The sequence below is a fragment of the Sminthopsis crassicaudata genome, chromosome 1 (assembly GCF_048593235.1).
Source record: "Sminthopsis crassicaudata isolate SCR6 chromosome 1, ASM4859323v1, whole genome shotgun sequence".
Classification (NCBI taxonomy): domain Eukaryota; kingdom Metazoa; phylum Chordata; class Mammalia; order Dasyuromorphia; family Dasyuridae; genus Sminthopsis; species Sminthopsis crassicaudata.
This window is the reverse complement of record NC_133617.1, coordinates 649,401,022-649,426,796: the sequence shown is the minus strand read 5'-3', so window position 1 is coordinate 649,426,796 and position 25,775 is coordinate 649,401,022. Positions and strand designations below refer to the sequence as shown.

Genomic DNA, 25,775 nt, shown 5'->3' with positions numbered 1-25,775 from the left:
TGCATCTATTGAGATGATCATATGGTTTTTATTAATTTGATTATTAATATGGTCAATTATATTAATAGTTTTCCTAATATTAAGCCAGCCCTGCATTCCTGGTTTGAATCCTACTTGATCATAGTGTATTATCCTGGAGATGATTTTCTGAAGTCTTTTTGCTAATATCTTATTTAAGATTTTAGCATCAATATTCATTAAGGAAATTGGTCTATAATTTTCTTTCTCAGTTTTCGATCGACCTGGTTTAGGTATCAGTACCATGTCTGTGTCATAAAAGGAGTTTGGTAGGACTCCTTCATCCCCTATTTTTTCAAATAGTTTATATAGCATTAGGGCTAATTGTTCTTTAAATTGGTAGAATTCACATGTAAATCCATCTGGTCCTGGGGATTTTTTCCTGGGGAGTTGATTAATAGCTTGTTCTATTTTGTTTTCTGAAATGGGACTATTTCAGCAATTTATTTCCTCTTCTGTTAATCTACAAAGCCTATATTTTTGGAGGAAGTCATCCATTTCACTTAAGTTATCAAATTTATTGGCATAAAGTTGCGCAAAGTAACTCATTATTTCTCTAATTTCCTCTTCATTGATGGAAAGATCCCCCTTTTCATTTGTAAGACTAACAATTTGATTTTCCTCTTTCTTTTTTCTGATCAGATTTACCAGAGGTTTATCTATTGTATTGGCTTTTTCATAAAACCAACTCTTAGTTTTATTTATTAATTCAATAGTTTTTTACTTTCCATATTATTGATTTCTCCTTTTAAGTTTTAGAATTTCAAGTTTAGTTTTTGGTTGGGGGGTTCTAATTTGGTCTTTTTCTAACTTTTTACCTTGCAGGCCCAATTCATTTATCTTCTCTTTCTCTATTTTCTTCAAATAAGCCTCTAAAGATATAAAATTTCCCCCTATTACTGCTTTAGCTGCATCCCACAGATTTTGGTATGATGTCTCATCATTGTCATTATCTTGGGTGAAATTATTGTTTCTATAATTTGCTGTTTCACCCAGTCATTCTTTAAGATGAGATTATTCAGTTTCCAATTACTTTTTGGTCTATTTACCCCTAACTTTTTACTGAATGCAGCTTTTATTGCATTGTGATCTGAGAAGAAGGCATTTATTATTTCTGCCTTCCTACATTTAATTTTGAGATCTTTATGTCCTAATATATGGTCAATTTTTGTATAGGATCCATGAACTGCTGAGAAGAAAGTATATTCCTTTCTATTGCCATTCAGTTTTCTCCAAAGGTCTATCATACCTAGTTTTTCTAATGTTCTATTTATTTTTTTAATTTCTTTCTTATTTGTTTTGTGGTTTGATTTGTCTAAATCTGAGAGTGCAAGGTTGAGATCTCCCACTATTATAGTTTTACTGTCTATAATTCCCTGATATTCTTGACCTTTTGTTCTTTCAGATGAATTTTGTTATTATTTTTTCTAGTTCTGTAAAATTATTTTTTGGCATTGAGTGGTATAGCACTGAACAAATAGACCAATTTAGACAGAATTGTCATTATGGTCAACCCATGAGCAACTAATACTTTTCCAATCATTTAGAACTGATTTTATTTATGTGAAAAGCTTTTTGTAATTGTGTTCATATAGTTCTTTGTAAGGATGCAATTCCCACAAAACAAGAAAAGGGAATCGTAAGGGTCCTTTAAATGGGTGGCCACGGTGCAACAGGAGATTTGAATGGCCCAGAAGTAATCTCTGTAGATATAGGACTGCCCTGTGAGTGGGATCCTGGGCATATTGAGATAGCTTTGTAATGGGTGACGGCTCTCTCGCTGGTTGGCTGTGTATGTGACCTCACAGACCCTTTATAAGCCCACTGCTTGCAGCCAGTCACTCTCTTTAACTTGGCTCCCTAGCCTGGGGTAGCTGAGACAAGTTGATGGATAGCCCAGAAAGGTAAGGAGTCTGTTAATGAACACATGGATCTTCAGACCAGGTGTTCACTAGGGAGCTAACAAGTCAGGGCATAAAGTCAGGGCATTATGTAAGTAGATATAATAGAGGCTTTTAAGATTACACGTGGCTGTTTTGAGTGCCCTACTGGTTATTAAACTATAGATTCAAGAGATCATGGCCAGAGACCTTTGAAGGCCTCAGAGGAGGCGAGCCAGGTAGAGTTGATACTGCAAAGGTCAGTGGTCAAAAGTACTCTGTTGGGCCTAGGACAGACTGGTAATTGTAACTGCCAGAAGGGTATGTTACAGTTCTTGGGTTTGTCTTAGTAGGTAGACACCCAAGTATTTTATTTTGTCCATACATATTTTAAATGGAATTTCTCTATCTCTTGCTAATGGACTTTGTCAGTAATAATAAGAAATGCTGATGATTTCTGTGGGCTTTTTTTTTTTTTTTTTTTTTTTTATGCAACTTTGTTAAAGCTGTTAATTGTTTCCAATAGGTTTTGGTATGATTCTAGGATTCTCTAAGTATATCATCATATCATCTGCAAAGAATTATAGTTTTACTTCCTCACTGCCTATTCTAATTCCTTTAATTTCATTTTCTTTTCTTACTGCTAAAGCCAACATTCTTAGTACAATGTTGAATAACAATGTTGATAATGGGCATCTTTGTTTCACCCCTGATCTTACTGGGAATGCATCCAGCTTCTCTCCACTACAAATAATGCTTGCTGTTGGTTTTAAGTAGATATTGCTTATTATTTTAAGGAAAACATCCTTCATCCCTATTTCTCTCTAGAGTTTTTAATAGCAATGGGTGCTCTATTTTATCATAAGCTTTTTCCTGCATGTTGAGATTATCATGTGATTTCTGTAATTTTCTTTCTCTGTTTTGACTCTCCCTGGTTTAGGTATCAGTATCATATTTGTGTCATAGAAGGTATTTGTCAGGATTCCTTTTTTACCTATTTTTCCAAATAGTTTACATATTATTGGAATTAATTGTTCTATAAATGTTTGGTAAAATTCACTTGTGAATCTGTTTAACCTCAGATTTTTTTTTTTTTTTTTTTTTTTTTTTAGGGAGTTCATTAGTGGCTTTTTCAACTTCTTTTTCTAAAATGGTACTATTTAAGTAATTTATATTCTCTTCTTAATTGGGGAAATTTATATTTTTATAAGTATTCATTCATTTTGAGTAGAGTGTCAAACTTGCTGCTACTGGGCAGCAAAGTAGCTCCTAATTAATGCTATTTCTTTTTCATTGGTGGTAAATTTACCCTTTTCATTTTTGAAGCTGGTGATTCTTTTTCTTTCCTTTTTCTAATCAAATTAAGCAAAAGTTTGTCTATTTTGTTTATTTTTTTTCATAAAACCAACTCAATTATATTAAGTATATTACTAGTTCAAAAGTTTTAGTTTTAATTTTATTAATGTTTCCTTTGAGTTTCAGAATTTCTAATTTGGTATTTAATTGGGAGTTTTGATTTATTCTTTTTTAGGACAAATCTAGCTTTTTTTAGTTACATGCCTAATTCATTGGTCTCCTCTTTCTGTATTTTATTCATGTAGCTATTTAGAGATATAAATTTTCTCCTAAGAACTGCTTTTGCTGTGTTCCAATAGGTTTTGGTATATTGTCTCATTATTGTGATTTTCTTGGATGAAATTATGGTTTGTTTCTGTGATTTGTATTTGACCCACTCATTTTTTAGATTTAGATTACTTAATTTCCAATTGGCTTTTAGTCAATCTTTCCCTGGCCCTTTATTGAATATGATTTTTATTGCATTGTCATCTGAAAAGCGAGCATTTACTATTTTTGCCTTTCTACATTTGATTATGAGATTTTTACATTCTAATACATGGTAAATTTTGTGTAAGTACCATGTACTGCCAAGAAAAAAGTATATCTTTCTGTCCCTATTCAATTTTCTCCAGAGGTCATTCATATCTAGTTTTTCTAGCATTCTACTAATTTCCTTAGTTTCTTTCTTGCTAATTTTATGGTTAGATTTGCTTGATTCTGAGAGGAGAAGTTTGAAGTGCTCCACTAATATAATTTTGCTGTCAATTTCTTACTGAAATTATCTTACACGATTGTCCCATCTTAATATATTCTTTGGAATTTGTATGTGCTACCACTTGGTGTATATACATTTAATATCACTACTACTTCATTATTTACAGTACCCTTCATCAAGAGGTACTTTCTGTCCTTATCTCTTTTTCTTAGATTTATTTTTACTTTTGCTTCAGAGATCAGAATTTTAACCCCTCCTTATTTTACTTCAGCTGAAGCATAATAAATTCAATTCCAGCATTTTACCTTTACCCTATATGTATCTCTCTGTGCCAAATATGTTTTTTGTATAGAACATATTGTAGGATTTTGTATTTTAATCTACACTGTTATTTGCTCTGTTTTATGGGAGAATTTATCCCATTCACATTCACAGTTATGATTATCAATTCTGCAATTTCCCTCCATCCTATTTTCTCCCCTGTATATACTTTTGTTTTCTCTTTCCATCTTGTCCTTAGTAGTGGTGTGTGTGTGTGTGTGTGTGTGTGTGTGTGTGTATGTTTGTGTGACCCTATCTACTATCTTGTCCTCTATCACCCCTCCCCCTTTTCTTAGTAGTTTTTTTTAACCTACTCTGCTCACTACTTTATCTTCTATTACCCTCCCCCATTCTCTTACCTTTTTTTTTCCCTAGTGTTTCTGCCCTCCCTTCTATAAAGATTCTCCTTTTCTTTCCTCTTTCTCCTCCTACTTCTTTACAGGGTCAGGTAAATGAATGATTAAGTTATTCCTTTAGAGCCCAAACTGATGAGACCAAGCTTCAAACAATGCTCATCTTCCTCCATCCTTCCCTGGAGTATAATAAGTCTTTTGTGCCTCTTCATGTGATCTAATTTGTCCCATTATACCTCTCTTTTTCTCTTCTTCTAGTACAGATCTTTTCCTACCATTTAATGTATTTTTCTTTGATACCATCACAAAAGAGTCTATTCACAACCACACCCTCTGTCCATGTGATGTGCCCCTCTGTTTGTCCCAGTAACAGATATAGTTCTCAAGAGTTATAGATATCATTTTTCCATCTAGGGGTATAAAAAGTTTAACCTTTTAAATAATATATATTTTTCTCCTGTTTATCTTTTTATGCTTCTCTTGAGTTATGTGTTTGTAGATTAAATTTTCTGCTTAGTTCCATTTTTTATTTCAAAAGAAATGATTGAAAGTCTCTTACTTCATTGAAGCTCCATAGCCTCCCCTTAAAGATGATGCTGAATTTTGCTGGGTAGTTAATTCTTGATTGTAATCCAGTTTTTTGCCTTCTAAAATATGGTATCCCAAGCCCTCTGATCCATTATTGTAGAAGATGCCAGATCATGAGTAATCCTGACTATTGCTACTTGATATATGAATTGTTTTTGTCTGGCAGCTTGCAGTATTTTTTTCTTTGAGATTTAAGTTTTGGAGTTTCACAACTATGTTCCCTGGAGTTTTTTTTTTTTTTTTTTTTTTTTTTTTCTATGTGGGATCTCTTTCCAAAGATGATTGATGGATTTTTTCAATGATTATTTCCCCCTCTGTTTCTAGAATATAAGGACAATTTTCCTTAATGATCTCTTTAAGAATACTATTCAGGCGTTTTTTTTTGTTTGTTTGTTTTTTTGTTTTTTTTTGTCATGGCCTTTAGGTAGACCATTAATTTTTAAATTGTCTTTCTGGATCTATTTTCTATGTCAGATGCTTCTCTAATACGGTATTTCATATTTTCTTCCTTTTTTTCATTCTTAGTTTGACTGATTATTCATGTCTCATAGAGTCATTAACTTTCATTTGCCCTGTTCTAGTTTTTAATCTAGTTTTTAAGTTTCTTCAGTTAGTTTTTGTAGCTCTTTTTTAAATAGAGCTAATAGCCTCCATTTGCCCTCTTCTAGTTTTTAACATGTGATTTTCTTCAGTTAGCTTTTATATCTCTTTTTTCTGTTTGTTAATTCTACTTTTAAAGGTGGCGTTTTTTCTAGTGGATTTTTTTTTTTTTACATTTGTATTTTTTTTACAATTGTATTTTTTAAGGAATTGCCTTCTTTTTCCAAGCTATTGACTCACACTTGAATACCTCTCACTTATTTTCTCCTTTTTTCTTGTACCTCTTATTTGCCTTTTAAAGTCTTTTATGATCACTTCCAAGAAACCTCTTTGGGCTTGAGATATATTCATATCACTCTTTAAAATTTCTTCTGTGGACATTTTATCCTCATCTGAGTTGGTGTTTTAGCCTTCCCTGTCACCATAATAGCTTTCTATGATCAAGCTTTTTTTCTTTTTCTTGCTCATTTTCTTTCTTTTTTCTTTTGGTATTTCTTCTTTTTTTAACTTTTATGGTTGAGCTCTGCTCCTTTGATAAAGGGGCACTGTCCCAAGCTTCCTGTACAGCTCTGAGTCTTGACTTTGAGTATAGGAGTAGCTTTCCTTGCACTATTCAGAAAACAACCTGATTTTCCAGAGTTTGCCTTCTGAGCTGAGACTGGAGGCTGCCCCACTGATCTGCTCCTCTACTGATCCAGGATCATGCATTTCAGTTGCTGATTTGTTGTGATTAAGACCTTCTCTCTGGCTTTCCCAGAGTCTTTCTTTCTTGAAGTTTTTCAGTCTATCTTGAGCTGGAGCCATTTCATTCCATCAGACTCTGTTCAGAAGCTTGGTTTTACATGGGTTTTAAGGGAAACTGGGAGATCTGGAACAGTTTCCTGGTTTCATTTGGCCATCTTGGCTCCACCTTCAGAACTATCTTTACCACTGTTTACATAGCTTTTTACATGTTTAATTTGAGTGTTAATATTAAAACTATATCTGAGATCTGGAATATCTTCTTATATTATATATATATATATATATATATATATATATATATATATATATATGTAAAGAATTATTTTCTGTGAACTGAAACCTGTTTGATTGGTGTGGCCTCAGCCCTACAGGATGCAAGTATGTTAAGGTTGATAAACTCAGAGGCTAGAATTATTCTCCTCCCAACCTAGCCCTTTGCCAGATAATAAAGTCCTTACATCCCTATTCCTAATTCTTTCTTATTAGGCAATTAGGAAATACCCTAATTTCATTGAACCTAACATACTATTATATTCCTCTAAGGGTGAGAGAGCAATCTACTATTGGTACTATCTGCCTCTTTGTTTTAAACTCTCTGTAAATTTGATTCCCAAAAGGATCCTACATCTTAGTCTAGATTATAAAAGCTATTACAAAGTTCCACATCCAGATGCTAATCCACTGAGTGCTATCCTTACCTGAGGCAACACTGAGACTGCTCCTTGTTATTTCTGTTCTCCTCTTCCCCTTGTGAGCAATAGTACCATTTTGTTTTTGTCTTTTTAAACTGTTGTCCCTGTGTGGCTCTGTGGTTCTTCAAGCAAATTCTCTTATACTATATTCTATGAGCAAAAAGGATCGTGATTTGGTTCAAAATTATGTACTATATTTGACAAAATTTAAATTTTGTTTTTTGTTTATTTTGCTCAGTTATTCTTTATCATGTCCAAGTCTTCATGACCCCATTTGGGATTTAACTGGCAGACACTAGAGTATTTTGTCATTCATTTCCTCCTCCAGTTCATTTAAAAATGTAGCTGCTAAGGCAAACCAGAATAAGAGAATTGCTCAGGACACACTCTTAGTGTCTGAGGCCAGATTTGAATTCAGGAAGATGAGTTTTCCTGACTTCAAGTCTGGCACCCATTCATGGCATTACCTAGCTGCACCTTTTTGTTTTTCTTTTAATATTAAACATAGATGGCTGAGCGTGAGAAAAATAAAGAAATGCTAAGACAAAATATAATACTTGAAGTTTATTCATAAGAAGGTAAGGACAATTTTTTTCAAAGCCAATAGTATCAGCAACAATTTAGAAAGCACATTATTCATAATTTTCAGTAGACAGATAATTATTTGCTAAGAAATCAGATGAAGGAATGCTTTGAGGTCTATATTCAAGTACAAATTTCATCAAATATACATACCAGTTTTTATGGCCATAGGCAAATCATTTAATCTATATAAATTTAACTTTCTGCATCTGTAAAATGTGGGTCAATAATAGTTGCAGTATTTACTTTGTGGAATTGTACAGTTTCAAATAAGACAATGTAAGCAAAAGACCAAGCAACTTACATGTCTTATATTACTGAAATGATATTTATCCCAGTTATCCATGTGAAGAAAAAGAAATTGAAATATTAAATAAGCAACTTACCAAAGAAAAACAGAAAGTAAGAGGCCTAAAATAACTACTTTTCTAAACTCCTATATTGTTAAATAATAATAATAATAATAATAAGGGTACTGATAGCTTATACATGCATTTACTTTTTATTAGGCACTGTGCTAAATGCTTTACAATCATTATCTCATTTAATCTTCACAAGAACCCAGGAAGGTAGGTGCTATTTTTATCTTTATTTTACAGATGAAAAACGGTGGGAAATAGAGGTTAAATTACTTGCCTAGGGTCTTACAGGTTATAAGTGTCTGAGGCTGGATTTGAAATTATGACTTCCTTACTCCAGTTCTAAAATGGTCCTCAAATAATTTATGGACCTCTAGGATTTGTAAGAAGCTCACTTTAAGTTCTTTTTCTCTATATTCCAAACTGCCTGCTGATTCCCTGTATATATTGCCCTTACCTCAAACCCAACATGATTAAAGTCATATTTGCCAATTTCCCCCAAACTTACCTCTCTATCCTCCATATTTTTAATCCAATATTATTTCCCACAATTCCTCAATAGAAAGTTTCCCTTCATCCAGAGCTTTTTACATTTCTCATACTCCAAGGTCCTTCCTACCTTCATCTCCCAGCAATGCTTTGATCTCTCTACCTAGCCAAATCTTACCATTTCTTCAAAATCCAGTCTAAGGCTCACCTCACTCTCCTTGACTTTGCTGACTACCCTGGCTAAAAGTTATTGATTTTTTTTTTCAATTTCTGTACTTACTACAGAAAGCATTTATGTTTTAGCGAGAGATTAGATTAGAAGATATCTGAAATGCTATCCAATTGTCAGATTATATTCCTTAATGTCTGTACCATTCATTTTGCACTTAATTATATATGTGAAGATGAACTGTATATAGGCACACATTCACTCAATAAACATGCATTAGGCATCTTCTGTGCATAGAACATTGTGCTAGTCTCTGGGAAGAAGATAATGATTAGATAGGATATGGTCACTCAGATTTTTTATAGTCTAGAAAAGGGAAATAAGGCATACATTGATTTCATTGGCATAGGCAATCCCTGTGAGTAAGATGCCTTTACTAATACATTTCTACATCTTCCCTACAATCAAGTTGCTGGGGTCACTTAGAAAATAAGTAATTTTCCCAGGATTTCACAGTCTATGTAAAAGGAAGAATTTGAACACATATCTTCCTTATTTCAAATTCAGTTCTCTGTTCACTATATCATATTGCAGCTCAAATGTGTGTTGTCAGATATATAATATGCATAATCTTATATAATAAATGCAACAATATAATATTGTATGAAATATGAGGGGGAAATTATTATTGAATAGATTGGAGATCAGAGAAAGACATAGCATTTGAGTAAGGAAGAAAATGAGCAGGTAAAGGTAGAGAAGAAAAACATTTCAAATACAGGACAGAGAAAGAGAGCAGGGAAAATATAAAGTATGTTCATGGGCAAATACATACATACATATGTGTTTCTTCTAGTAACTAAATAACTCCTAATTAAAAGTTATTACTTTATTTTTTCAATTCCTGCACTTATTACTGAAGGTATTTATGTTTTGAAGAAATAAATTCAAATTAGAAGATATTTGAAGTCCTATACAAGCTTTGGATTCTATTCGTCCATGTCTGTACTATTTATTTTGCACTTAATTGTATATATGAAGATGAATTATTCACTCAACAAAGTTCATCTATGTGTATATAATGTGATATATACACACATATACACATGAAAGATCTACATATCTATGCAGTAATACACACATATTTTATGCACACATACACACATAAGTAATGAGGATGATATCCAATCTGCCCATAACATAAGACACGAAAGTATTTTGATATAAAGCTAAAAATCTTGGACCAGTCCCAATTAGTGAGGACCTTGCCTGCTAAGCAAAGGAATCTGAAATCTACTTGGTAAACAATGAGAAACCAAAAGAGATTTAAGGGCCGAACAGACTCAAAAATGAGTCTTCTCAGGTCAAACTTCTATGTAAGTATTTGGTTAGAAAGTGAAAAACAAAATTACAAAGGAATACAAGAAGTAAACTCGTGGAAAAAAGAGTTTGTGCCTTATATACCCCCTCTACAAAATAAAATACCACAGCTAGATAATAGCACACAGCTAATGTCACACATTACATCACTATTGGTTGGATGGCTGCTATGTAGTTGAATTAATGGGCTACATATTGAATGATTCAAAGAGCAACCAAAAGGCAGAGAAAAGGACCCAAGGTTTCTTGAAGCAGTATCACTTTTTCTATACTTAAGAGAATTTTATCATGGCTTTAAAATACAATATCTTTTTTCTCTCCAAGTCTCAATTTAATTCCACAGGAAAACCTGCAAATTCCCCACTAACAAACTGATATAACATGATCTTCCACTTAGATTAAAGGTCAAAGAAAACTTCTTAGGTAAATGAAACTTAAATACTCCATGGTCAGCTTAAATATTATGGTCAGAACCATCACAGCTGTATTGGGAATGCATTTTCTTCTGCAAAGCTGGAAAAGATGTCAGAATAAAAAAAGAATTATGCTTTATGAGTGGAAAGCCAGACTCCAGGCCTGGAGTCAGGAAGACTCATCTTCATGAGTTCAAAACTGTCCTCAGATACTTGCTAGCTGTATGACCCTGGGCAAGTCATTTAACCCTATTTGTCTCAATATCTTCACTTATTATTATTTTTTATTATTATAGCTTTTTATTTACAAGTTATATGCATGGGTAATTTTACAACATTGATAATTGCCAAACCTTTTGTTCCAATTTTTCCCCTCCTTTCCCCTCTCTCCTCCCCCAGATGGCAGGTTGACCAATACATGTTACATATGTTAAAGTATAAATTAAATACAATATATGTATACTTGTCCAAACAGTTATTTTGCTGTTCAAAAAGAACCGGACTTTGAAATAGTGTACAATTAGCCTGTGAAGGAAATCAAAAATGCAAGCGGACAAAGGTAGAGGGATTGGGAATTCTATGTAGTGGTTCATAGTCAACTCCCAGAGTTCGTTCTCTGGGTGTAGCTGGTTCAGTTCATTACTGCTCAATTGGAACTGATTTGGTTCATCTCATTGTTGAAGAGAATCTCGTCCATCATAATTGATCATCATACAGTATTGTTGTTGAAGTATATAATGATCTCCTGGTCCTGCTCATTTCACTTAGCATCAGTTCATATAAGTGTCTCCAGGCCTTTCTGAAATCCTGTTGGTCATTTCGTACAAAACAATAATATTCCATAATATTCATATACCACAATTTATTCAGCCAATCTCCAACTGATGGGCATCCTCGTAGTTTCCAGTTTCTGACCACTACAAAGAGGGCTATCACAAACATTCTTACACAGTATCCTCACTTATAAAAACAAGCCCGAAAAAAAAATGGCAAATCACTCCAGTATTTCTGCAATGAAAACCTCAAATGGGATCATAAAGAGTTGGATATGACTGAAAAACAACTGAAAAACAATGTGCATTATGATGGTTTTTTCCCCATGGAACCTTTTCAAAATGAATACCCTACTCTGAAATTTTTTTTTTATCCAATCATTAAATTAGTCATTTTATCATTTCCTCTGCTCTAAAACTCCAGTCACGTTCTTCTAGTCCTTCTACTCCTCAACTCTTTCCCAAGTCATCATCCTGCACTGGCTATATTGTTCTCCCACCCCATCTTGAATCCTGGATGAACTATTTCAGCTGTTATTATCTTCTACACATTCAGAACCCCTTGTTTTTTGACAATTAATCATACCTTCCCAACCTCCAAAGTTGGATTACTTTTACCATCACCCACCTTTCCTAATCATAAGCTGATAAATGAGTTCATATAAATTTTGAGTTTCAAAATCTCAATTGGGCACTCACTGCAGCAAGGCACTCCTTTGGCTATTCCATCTTTCTCCAAGTCTTCAATTTACCTCTCCCCATACTCAGCTAAGGACTTCATCTAATACTTCACTGACAAAAAAAATGGCATTAGAAAAGAGCTTTTCATTATTGCTCGGTAAGAAATGACCAGCAGGAGGAATATAGAGAGGCCTGGAGAGACTTAAATCAACTGATGCTGAGTGAAATGAGCAGAACCAGAAGATCACTGTACACTTCAACAACAATACTGTATGAGGATGTATTCTGATGGAAGTGGAAATCTTCAACATAAAGAAGATCCAACTCACTTCCAGTTGATCAATGATGGACAGAGGTAGCTGCACCCAGAGAAGAAACACTGGGAGGGGAATGAAAATTGTTAGCACTAATATCTGTCTGCCCAGGTTGCATGTACCTTCGGATTCTAATGTTTATTGTGCAACAAGAAAATGATATTCGCACACATGTATTGTACCTAGATTATATTGTAACACATGTAAAATGTATGGTATTGCCTGTCGTCGGGGGGAGGGAATAGAGGGAGAGGGGGTAATTTGGAAAAAATGAATACAAGGGATAATATTATAAAATATATATATATATATAAAATAAAAAAAAAAAGAAAAAAAAGAAAAGAGCTTTTCTTTCTCTCTTCCTCTTTCTCTTCACATATCATTTAGCTATTTTCCTCTCTCTTTCCTTTCTCACATTAGAAGGTATCCCCTCTCCTTGACAAGATAAGGCTATATATGCTTCACCCATCTCATCTTGTCCAGCAAATTCTCTCTCTCTATTCCTTCCTACTCTTTTGCTAATCTTCAATCACCCTCCATCTCTTGGCTATTCCTTGATGCCAACTAATATATACATCATCTAAAAAACTGTGACTTCATCCAATCATTCCCCCCAGCTAACATGCTATTGTTATTCTCCTTTTAATGATTAAATTTCTTAAAAAAACATGTACAATTAAAATTTTAGCTGTCTGAAATCTGGCTTTCCTCTTCATCATCCAATTGTATCTATTCTCTGCAAAGTTACCACTAATCTCTTAATCACCAAGTCTAATGGCCTTTTCTCAAATCTCCTCTATCTTGAACTCTGACACAAACATTCTTGTGTGACAAAAGTTACAGAAATCATACTTATAGGTTATTTCTTCCTCCATAAAATCTCTTGTGCATATCCCCTTCTATCCACTCATATCATGATTATGTTTTATATAATATTTATGTATTTAATATGAACTTTATCTTTGCACTGGACTTACTTGCCATGAAATCTCATTAATTAATAATAGGTATAGCTCCAAAGTATGAAAAAAGTTGTGTTTCGATGACATATCAAATACAAAGACTACCAGAGAAATTTATTTACAGCAATCCTTTCTGTCTGACTAAATGGCATTTGGCTATCCAGTGGTAATACACATAAAAAAGGTATATTATATTCATTTTATGTCAAGCTTATTCAGCTGTCATTTCAGTCTGTCTTTATCTTCTGTGTTTCACTTACTCTCCTAATACTTGAATACTCTATCTTCATTTCTACCTCTTAAAAACTCATTTCCTTTAAAGCAGTTCAAATGTCACCTTCTATAGAAAACCATTTCTTCTTAAGCAACCTTTCTTTTTTTTTTCAACAGTATTTTATTTTTTCAAATAATGAAAAGATAGTTTTCAACAATAATTTTTGTAAGACTTTGCTTTCCAATTTTTTCCCCTCCTTCCCTTCCCCTTCCCCAAAACAGCAAGCAGGTTAAATATGTACAATCATTTTAAATATATTTCCATATTTGTCATGTTGTGCAAGAAAAATCAGAACAAAAGGGGGACAAACCATGAGGAAAAAACAAACAAACAACAACAAAAGGTGAAAATTCTATGCTTTGATCCAAATTCAATTTCCATAGTTCTCTCTGGATGTGATTAGTATTTTTCATACCAAGTCTATTGGAATTTGTCTCGAATCACAACATTGTTAAGAGGAGCCAAGCCCATCATAGTTGATCATCACATATTTTTGTTACTGTATACAATGTTCTTTGGTTCTACTTACTTCACTTTGCATCAGTTTTCTGAAATCAGTCTGCTCATCATTTCTTATAAAATAATAATATTCCATTACATTCATATACCTTAACTTATTCAGTCATTTCTGAATTCAAATCCTGCCTTATCTATAATATATGTGTGTGTGTGTGTTCATGTCTTTTTATTCCCCCTCCCCCATTCTACCGTAAATGTTTTGAGGAAAAAACTAAGTTTTATTTCATATTTGTGCCTGACATGTAACCTGATGCATGATAAATTTTTATTAAATTGTATCTTGTTTTCAAATGTCCAAACAACTTAAATATTTTAACTGATACAGTAAAACTGATAACACTCTCCCCTTGTACTAGGTAGGATGAAATTTGCTTTTCCCTGAAGACCTTGAAGCTAAATGAGCATGTGGCAAGATACATAAATTATCTTTTCTGGGCTATGCTGATCTATAAAACTAGGAGGGGGAAGAAAGTCAAGCCCCAAATGATTCCTAAAAGATTTTCTAAATTTTTATATGTTTAAAAAACTTAGGTAGCTAAATGGTATAATACATGGAGGGCTAGACTTGGGATCAGAAAGGCCTGAATTCAAAAACTTTTTATTTTCAAAACACATGCATAGTTCTTAACATTCACCTTTGCAAAACCTTGTGTTCCAATTTTTTTTCTCCCTTCTTGCCCCTCACCAGGGCAAATAATCCAATAATATTAAACATTTGCAATTCTTCTATACATTTTTCCACCATTATCATGCTACACAAGAAAAATCAAATCAAAAAGGAAAAAAAATGAGAAAGAAAACAAAATGCAAGCAAAAACCAACAAAAATAAGTGAAAATACTGTGCTATGATCTACACTCAGTCCCCAAAGTCCTCTCTCTGGGTGCAGATGGCTCTCTCCATCAGAAGACCTCAGATATTTACTAAAAAACAAGTTACTTAGTTTCTCTCTTCCTCTTTCTCTTCTCATATCATTCAGCTATCTATAAAATAGGAATAATCAAAACACTTTCCTCAAAAGGTTGTTGTAAGGATCAAGTATGATAATGTTTTGCTTTGCAAATTTAAATTCTTATGTAAATGCAATATATTACTATTCCTGAGAGTTTCTGATGTTCTCTAGATTTATCCTTTCATCATCAATGGAAATTGGGGCAATACAGATAAGTTATTCTTATTATCCTTTTCATTAGTTATCATTATATCTATAGTGTTATCTCACATGGATCTGGAGAAGATCAAATGACAACATTTACTGGTTGACAATCTATGTAATAAAAAGTCTGGCAAAAATGTCAGCTCTTCTCATTTCCATTTATACCATTACTGGAGAAAGTGAAAGACACTATTTGTGGCTAACAACTTGGTTTCCTTTTTCATCTCTCAGCTTTTCCTTTCTATTAGATAATAGCTGTGTTAGACGGCACATCTTGCTTCTTGTGACATTTAATTGTCTCTGACATGGTTCTCTAGGGCTAAAAGTAATAACTTTCCTGAAGTCCCATTTCCCTAATGTGAGAAATTTCTAAAAAATACACTCCTCTAATTGTTTAGCCTATCTCCTAGGGATGTGGAAAGGATTAATAATAAATTATTACAAAGCTCTGAATACTTTGGAAGTGAGATATTTTTCTCTAAGTGAAACTAGTGGCTATTATAACTTAACAGATTTACAATGTTTTCTAAATTCATGCAAAAAAAAATTAAAATGAATTATGACACAAAATAACATAAAAATTTCATTTTCCTATCTTTCTTTTTTCTGCTTCTTTTTCTCTTTATTCTATTCCCAACCAAAATCCATTTCAGTATCCTAACATAATTTTAATTAATATTAGTCTAAGAAACAGGAATAGAGAAATTTTGAGACAACTTTGTCCCTGCAGAGGGGACTTGGTATTTCTGTGCATTTTTCACAGTTTGGTTTAATAATCTATTGTAGCAACACTAAAAATAGACATTCACATTTGGGAATAAAACTTATGCTACACTAGCTTATTCATACTATTTGAAATCAAGTACTAAATTCTCTTGTGAACAAATAGAGGTCATTAACAGAAAGGAAAAAAAGAAAAAAGAAAGAAAAACCTTGTCAGTTAGTGATGATCAGCTTACTCTCAAAGTTAATGAGTGATAACTTAAGATTTGATGACTGGTGATTCAGAGGTGATACTTTTCAACATTTTCATCTAGAAGGGGCCAGAAAGTTGCTCCTCTGTTTTTTCTGGTCATAGGATTAGACAAAGTAGGAAAGAATAATCCAAAGTTCTGGGTCAGAAAAAAAAAAAATCATAGTCATTCTTTTGCAGACAAGAATATCCTCCCAAAACAAATCTTGCTTTAAAGTATGACATTAAACCCCACTATTGAACAAATCCTGGTAAGATAAATTAGCATCTCAAATTCACAAAAGTCTATTGCTAGATGGTTCTGTATTATTTTAGAGATAATTCACAATTGCACAAAGTTTATGATCTAAATTATTCTGTCATCATCATAGGAATTTGGGACAAGAGAGATAAACTTTAAAAATTATTTTATTGTAGATATGCTGAGTAAATTAACAAAGTTAGCCCCTAATGTGATTTAAACCTGATCAAAATCAGAAGGAGGCAAGGCTCCAGGCAATAATGGACCCAGAAAAAGAAATAATGAAATATGAGGTCGGTGATTACTAGGAGAGAGTGTTGTCTATAAATTTTTATCAGTTAAGAATGGATAGATTTATATTTGTAAACATAAGCTCTTATCACCTTTACATTTTTTCTTCTAACCCTTCTGCAACTGGAAGCCAGAGTGAGAGAGGGAATAAACATTTATATGGAGCCTACAGTGTGTCTGCAGCGTACAAATGCTTTACAAATATTATCTTATTTGATCCTCACAACAACCCTCTGGAATAGGTGGTATTATTATTCCCATTTTACAGATGAGGAAACCGAGGCAAATAGAAGATAAGTGAGTTTTCCAGGGTCTTACAGCTAATAAGTGTTTGAAGCTGGATTTGGATTCAGGCTCCCTTGACTCCAGGTACGCATTTGTATCTACTGTGTCACCTAGCTGCCTCAGAATTGTAAGGCTCCTTAGAAATTGTATTTGTACCAAGTTTATTGTTGTTGTTTTTGTTTTAATTTTAGTTTGAAGATTTTTAGACGGTTAGAAAAGCTCATTCACTTGCTATTACCTAATAATTTCCTTTGTTCCTGGGAAGAGCCCAAGATAATGAGCAGCAGAATATGACACAAATAAGACTCAAAGTTTTGTTTTTATCTCTTATTAAGTCAAAGGTCAGAGCATGATTTAAAGATCTATGAATTAGTGGGCATGAAACTGGCAAGCAAAGAGTTTCCCTAGGGTTCACTTATGTGAAATGCGAACAAAAGCTTAATAAATGGCATAATATAGAGACTATTGCCAGAATGTAATTACACAATTAGTGTTTTTCAGTATGTCTGAGGATCAATACCTTTACTGAAACATAGTGTTTTAATTTTCCAAAACTTCTGTATTACTTCCAAACTACAGCTTAGATAAACTAAATGTATATTGGAACAAGAGATAGCAGAAATAAATTTTCTTTCCCTGTGTTCATTCTTAAAATGGGCTCTCTTTCTCTCCCTCCTTCCCTCCCTCTCTTGCTATATGTGCTAACAGAAAATGGGCACAAAATGGTAGAGGGAAACACTGTACCTTTATTATAGACTCCAAAGAGTAGACATACATCCAAATGATGGATACAGAATATCAAGAAAGAGATAGGTCATAGAACCACATTTATAAAGCTGAAAAAAAGGCATAAATAGTTCTTCTTTATACTTCCCTTATCTTAGAAATAAGGAAATAGGGGCCTAGATAGGTGAAGTAATTTTCTCCAAAATGATTTTGAACCCAGATCCTTTGACTTCATTCTGACATCATGTTCACTTAATCCTCTGTTCTTTGCTCTTTTTTTTTTTTTTTTTTTTTTGGCCTTATTTTAGGTTGAAGAATAGAAATAGCACAAAATGGCACAAAAATATGAAAATAGTAAGCTTCAATATGCATTCAAACTCTATAATTCTTTCTCTGGATGCAGTCAGTATTTTCTATCAAAAGTCCCTGAGAACTGTCTTGGGTCCTTGCAGTGCTGAAAAGGAGGAGGAGAAGTAGGCTTTTCAAGTTATTTGAAAGGCTGTCATGGAGAATACTATACTGGTAATAATGAGTGAATGTTACAGGGCCACATTTAGGGTTAATAGAAAGGGAAAATATCATAACAATTAGAGCAACTCAAAAGAAGGATGGGTTGTGTTAGGTGAGACTTTACTGGAGAATGGATTACAACATTTTGACAACAAATATTCTCTGTCATATATAGATTAGACTAAGTGGCCTCCAAAATGGTGTCTTACTCAGATTCTGTGAAACTATATTTCTGGCTATCCCCAGAACGAGGGAAATAGTTAATATGCTTAAGTCCTTGGCTTTCTAAAGTTTCTTTGTTGACTAGAAAGCTATAATTATATGCCATATAGCTCATCAAAAACCTTATTTTAAAAATATCTTGAAATGAAAACTTTTTTTTTTTCTGTTTCTGGGAAGACCCTACAATTTTCAGACTGACTAGCCATAAGTTTGATTTTGTATGTGAGTGGTATACAAAGAATATGCAATTTTACTTATAAAACTATTAGTATTATAAACATTAGTTATAGAAGTTATATGGCTAGGTGTTCCTCTTTGAAGTTGTAATTTATTCCAAAGAAAGATAATCATTTCCTGATTATATCCCAATGAACACATTTAAGGAAATTTACTTTCTTCTCTTTTCCCTTCTTGTGGTCAGAATATAATATAAAAACAAGATATTGTATTTGCAAAAGTAAAATTTATAAATAATGTTTATAAATGTTCTATATTCATCTTCTGTAAAGCCAAATGATATGCTTGTTCACCATAAACTAATAGTCAACCCAATTCATTGTTTTGGTAGTAGGAGAAGGAGAAAGGCAATTAAAATAAAACAAAATTAATTGAAAAATCTAACACATTTAGATTAAGCTTTAGAATGTGATCCTGTGCTTGCAAAAAAAAAAAAAAAAATGTATCTGCTTCTTAAGAATTAATCCAAGAACTGGAAATATCAAATTTGCTAATTGTAACTATTCCCTCTTTCTTCAGCCTCTCATCAGTTCCTACTCCCATATTATTGAAGGGTTAAAGTCCTTAAACATGGTTCATTATCTTCCATAGTCTGAATACACTATGCTGTAATTAAATGCAAGCAATATTTTTTGAGTGCTTATCATGCAAGGCTCTATTTCAGTAGCCTAAGAAACATAAAGGTGAGCAAACCTTGATTTCTGCCTATCAAACCCTTGCCTTCACAAGCAATGTAAAGACAAACTGCCCAATTATCAGCAATTCTAAATTAGGCTCCTGTAAACAATCCACAGCCTTAACAAAGTTGCAAGATATGAAATAAATCCACACAAATCATCAGAATTTCTATATAATACTAATAAAGCCCATTAACAAGAGATAGAAAGAGAAATTCCATTTGAAATTACTTTAAACAAAATAACATACTGAAGACACCAAGAAAAACACAAGAATTATATGAACACAATTACAAAACACTTCTCATACAAATAAACTCAGATCTAAACAACTGGGAAAATATCAATTGTTCATGGCTGGGCCAAGCTAATATAACAAAAATGACAATTCTGACTAAATTGGTATACTTGTTCAATTCCATACAAATCAAACTACCAAAACATTATGTTACAAAACTAGACAGAAAAAAAAAAGAACAAAATTCATCAAGAAGATCAAAAGACAAAGAATATCAAGGGAATTAGTGGGAAAAAAAATACAAAGCATGGTGGCTTAGCAGTACAAAACCTAAAAACTATATTACAAGGTAGCAGTTAGCAGAATCATTTGGAACAGATTAAGAAATAGAGTAGTGGATCAGTGGAATAGATTTGATACACACAATAAAATAATCAAGGCTTTTGGAATAAAAACTCACTATTTGACAAAAATTGCTGAAAAACTGGAAAATAATATGCCAGAAACTCAGCATAAGTTTATATCTCACACTCCATAACAAAATAAATTCAAAATGGATAAATGATTTGGGCATAAAGGATAATACCATAAACAAATTAGGAGAACAAGGGATAATTTACCTCTCAGATCTTTGGAGAAGGGAGGAATTTATGACCAAAGAACAACTAGAGAACATTATGAAACATAAAATGGACAACATTGATTACATCAAATTAAAAAGTCTTTGGAAAAACAAAACCAACAGAAACAAGATTAAAATGGAAGTATAAAGCTGGGGAATATTCTTTAAAGCCACTATTTCTGATAAAGGTCTCATTTTTTAAATATATTAAAACTGTGTCAAATTTATAAGAATGCAAGTCATTCCCCATTGATTAATGGTCAAAGTCTAGGGACAGACAATTTTCAGATGATGAAATTAAAGCCATCTATATAGCTATGTGAAAAAATGCTCAAAATCACTATTGATGATAATGCAAATTAAAACAACTCAGGTACCACCTCATACTTCTCAGATTGGCTAAGATGACAGGAAAAGATAATAATAAGTGTTGGAGGGGATATGGGAAAACCGGGACACTAAAGCATTGTTGGTAGAGTTATGAACTGATCAAACCATTCTGGAGAGCAATATGGAACTATAGCCAAAGGTCTGTATCCCAAGGAAATCATAAAGAAGGGAAACAGACCCATGTGTGCCAAAATATTTTTTGCAGTTCTTTTTGTGGTAGCAAAGAATTGGAAAATGATAGATGTCCATCAATGTGGAATAGCTGAACATGTTGTGATATATGAAGGCAATGGAATATTATTATTCTGTAAAAATGATGAACAAGCTGACCTTAGAAAGTCCTGGAAAGATTTACATGAACTGATGATGAGTGAAGCAAGCTGAACCAGGAACACATTGTACACAATAACAGCAAGAATGTGTGATGATTATCTATGAAAGACTTCATTCTTCTCAGTGGTTCAGTGATCCAAAGCGATCCCAATAGATTTTGGACAGAAAATGCCATCTGTATTCAGAAAAAGAACTAAAGAGCCTAAATCAACACATACTGTATTCACTGTGTTTTTTTCTTTGTGTGTGTGTGTGTTATCTCCTCCATCTCTTCCTTTTGCTGTGATTTTTCTCTCTCAACATGATTCATAAGGAAACATGGGTTAAACACTAATTAATTTAAAAGAACTATTCTGAATTAGGGAAGTCCTTTTTGAGGGTTTATTGAATTTTGAAGAATAGCACCAACAAAACTCTCTGTTAATATGAGACGTTTTGTTTTTCAGTTTCTCCATATCAATCTTCAGATATTATGGTCCCGTAGGATAATAATTTTCTATTTCTATCTCTCTTTCTATATTTCCTGTATTATTATTTCTTTCTGATATTATAGATGAGGAAATTGAAGATCAAAGTTCTTGAGAAATGTTTCTAGGTTTTCAAGTTCCAAAATTCTGATTCTTTTAACTGTCCCACACTATCTTAACTCAAAGTCATTTTGCTAATTAAGACCTGAATACATCTTATTACAAAATATGCTTGTTCTATAAAGGAGGGGGGTAATCTCATTTTGTTTTTTGAAGTAGAGCTAGACTACCTTTTCTATGTGTCCAACAATTCACTGTCTTTGGGGATAGAGCACTTTTTTTTTTTTCAGTGGAGAAACCACAGAATTGTCATTTCCCATAAGTCCTCCCCACTACTCTAGAGAACATATATGGTTTTTCTCTGGAAAGTATCAAGTCCCAGATTTGGACTTTCTAAGTGCGCCTTCTTCATCACTGAGTCATCAGAGACTTTTTTTTTTTTCCCTAAGTCATTTTCAGGCACATAAAAATCCACAGTGGGACTCACAATTTCCTGGAGTCTAAGAGAAATAGTCCCTCATAAAGTCCTTTACAATTTCCTGCAAATTATATTTTTCCTGAGTGAATTAAAATCCACTAACACATCATATTTCCCAACTCCAAGCACGTGTAATGTGTCATTTCAAGCCACTCATTTAAGACTCGAGAGACTAAACTTATCAACACAAAGAATTAAATATCTCACTGAAGTTGAAAGAGAAAGTAAAGTTGCATAGAACTAGAAAAGGGGGAGATGTCTCCCTGACGAATGTCTCCTTAAATCCCTGATGGAGGTACAGACCTTTATCACAGATAGACATGAGAGTCTTGACTTCTTTTTTAAGTGAATTTAAAGATATGATCAACTGAACACAAAGGAAAAACAGCTTCATTCAGATAAGATCACATAGTGTCAGATCTGGCAATTTTTCTCCATAGGTCTGAGAAATCTTTTCTTGGCTGTCAAGAGAGAAAGAGAAAGAAATCTGGTACCTTTTGCTATTTGCCACCCAAGACATGACAAGAACTGAATTTATCAAAATCAAAAAACATTGAACAGGGTTGTCCTTGAAAAAAGACAGAGTATGCAGAGGTGCCTTTTTTTGAGAGTTATTTGAAAGACAGACTGGGCTTCAAATATTTCCCCTACTAGTTTAAAATGGTGCTGGAAATTCTTATTATTAGAATTATTCTTTCGGGATAAAGCCTTGTCAAAATGCAAATATGTTACATGAAAGAAATTCTGAAGTCTAAGGATTCCTGGGTTAGGTTTTAAAAACAGCCATCATTATTAGACTGAAGAAATTTTGTAAGAAAAAACTAGTAGTTAAATTATAGCAGGATGGCAAAGAGATTGATGTGATTTGTGCAAGACAAAAAAGTGAAACCTTAGAATCAATCACATTGTGAAAATTCTGAGTCAAAGTGATATAAAGAAAGCCCCAATAGAATAACATATTACCAAGATATCCTAAATTAGGGTACTAGAGTACCATACTATTATCCTAAAGTCTTTATTAAGCAGTGGTAAAATATATGGAAAAGTTAGTAACAGGGACTAATATGTACCATGGCAAATCAATTAACTAGCATTTATTAAATGCCACTGTGTAACTAGTACCTATTCTAGGTGTTAAGATTACAAAGACCAATATTATACAGTTCCTAGCCTCAAGTCACTTCTGCTTCTGCACACATATAGGTAGTTACTAAGTAAATATAAGGAAAGCGACTCAAGCTGAGTTTTGAAGGAAAAGAAAGAATTCTAAGAGGTATAGGAGAGGAATAAATAAGATGGAATATGATATGATTATTTGTAGAAATGTTTAGTGTATAATGCCAGATTGTCCTCTAAAAAGATCATACTAATTTGAGCCACAGATATTTCCTCACATACTTAATACTGAATTTTGCGAATTATAGTTATTATTTTTAATTTTATTTTTAAAATACATATTTCTTTATAAATCATGTTGGAACCGAAAAATGAGAACAAAAGGGGAAAAATCACAGGAGGAAAAAAATAGAACAAATGAACATAACTTGTGTGGATTTACATTCAATTAGCATAGTTCCTTTTCTGAATGAAGATGGCGTTTTCTATTGAAAGTTTATTGGTAGAAAAATTGGAAACTAGTATGGAAGAAATTAGAGCTTGACCCATAGCTAATATCACATCCCAAGAGCAAAATGGGTTCATGATTTAGACATAAATAGTGATATTATAAGTGAATTAGAAGAACATAGAATAGTTTACTTCTCAGATATCTGGAAAAGGAAAGAATTTGTGTCCAAAGAAGAAATGGAACTCATAATTGAACATTAAATAGGTAATTTTGAGTATATTAAGTTAAAAAGTTTTTGTACAAACAAAACTAATGCAAACAAGATCAGAAGGGAAGCAATACATTGGGAAATCATTTTTATATTTAAGGGTTCTGATAAAAGCCTCATATCTAAAATATATAGAGAACTGACTCAAATTTATAAGAATTCAAGCCATTTTCCAATTGATAAATGGTCAAAGGACATGAACAGACAATTTTCAGATAAAGAAATTAAAACCATTTCTAATCATATGAAAAGGTGCATAAGTGACATGAGGCCAGGAATTGTTTAATCACTATTGATCAGAGAAATGCAGATTACAACAATTGTGAGGTACCACTACATACCTCTCAGATTAGCTAAGATTCCAGGAAAAGATAATGATGAATGTTGGAGGGGATATGGGAAAATTGGGATACTAATGCATTGTTAGTGGAGCTGTGTATAGATCTAGCCATTCCAGAGAGCAATTTGGAACTATGCTCAAAAGGTATCAAACTATGTATACCCTTTGATCCAGCAGTGTTACTACTGGGCTTACATCCCAAAGAGATCTTTAAGGAGGGAAAGGGACCCACATGTGCAAACATGTTTGTGGCAGCCCTTTTTATAGTGGCAGGAAACTGGAAAGTGAGTGGATGCCCATCAGTTGGAAAATGGCTGAATAAGTTATGGTATATGAATGTTATGGAATATTATTGTTCTATAAGAAATGATGAGCAGGCTGATTTCAGAAAGGCCTGGAGAGACTTACAGGAACTGATGCTGAGTGAGATGAGCAGAACCAGGAGATCCTTGTACATGGCAACAGCAATATTATATGATGATCAATTCTGATGAACGTGACTCTTTCCAACAACGAGATGATTGATGCCAGTTCCAATGATCTTGTGATGAAGAGAGCCATCTACACCCAGAGAGAGGACTGTGGGAATTGAGTGTGGAACGCAACATAACATTCTCAACTCTTTTTGTTGTTGTTTGCTTGCATTTTGTTTTCTTACTCATTTACTTTCCTTTGTGATCTGATTTTTCTTGTGCAGCAAGAGAATTATATAAATATGTTTATACATATTGGATTTAACATATATTTTAACACATTTAACATATATTGGATTGCTTGCCATGGGCGGGGGGGAGGAGAGGAAAATTTGAAACACAAGGCTATGCAAGGGTCAATGTTGACAAATTATCCATGCATATGTTTTCAAAATAAAAAGCTTTACAGATAAAAAAAAAAGGTTATTGAGCTTGCCTTATACAAAATAAATTGTATTTATTATTGTTAATTTTTACAACTCTAACTAGCATGGGCACAGCCCAACAACATGGTGGGAAAATATGTAGTTCCTCCAGGAACAAGTGAGGTTGACAAATTGCTCCTTTCTCCTTACCCTGTCATCTTCCACCATCCCAATCTTCATGGACATGCTATCACCTTTAGGATCTTATGATTTCAATTTTTTTTTTTAATCCCAGGGGTTATATTTCCCAAAAGTCCATAGGACCATAACTGAGTTCCATTCCCTTTTCAGAACTACATCCACAAAGAGAAGAATATACTCTGTAACATTCCTTCCATACCACAATACTCCACTTTGCATCTGCTGTTCTGCCTACTTTCAACTCTATGGAACAAGATATCTTCCCACCCTCAACCTCAGGAACTCCTAGTGTGCTCCCTCCCCATCTGCTTTCCTGTCTCTTTTTGAGTGTTTTCTCTCCCTGTAAGCTGCTGGAGGATAGCAACTTTATTTTTATTAATTGTATTAAACAATCCCACTAAATCTTTCTGGGATGCAATTTTCTCATTCCCCAAGTAGCCTATACATTTCTTGAATATAAGGACTATTGATTATTTAATCTTTACATCTAAA

The 25,775-nt window shown here is 33.2% G+C and overlaps 1 protein-coding gene across 1 annotated transcript in view; it reads right to left on the bottom strand.

Annotated features, from left to right (window-relative positions):
- SH3GL2 (SH3 domain containing GRB2 like 2, endophilin A1) overlaps window positions 1-24,862 on the bottom strand; it is an 80,817-nt gene extending 55,955 nt beyond the window's left edge. The window contains 1 exon segment of the mRNA XM_074282965.1: window positions 24,653-24,862. Within this exon segment, the coding sequence (XP_074139066.1) occupies window positions 24,653-24,805 (153 nt within the window). The 5' untranslated portion in view covers window positions 24,806-24,862.
- Window positions 24,863-25,775: the final 913 nt, after the last annotated feature.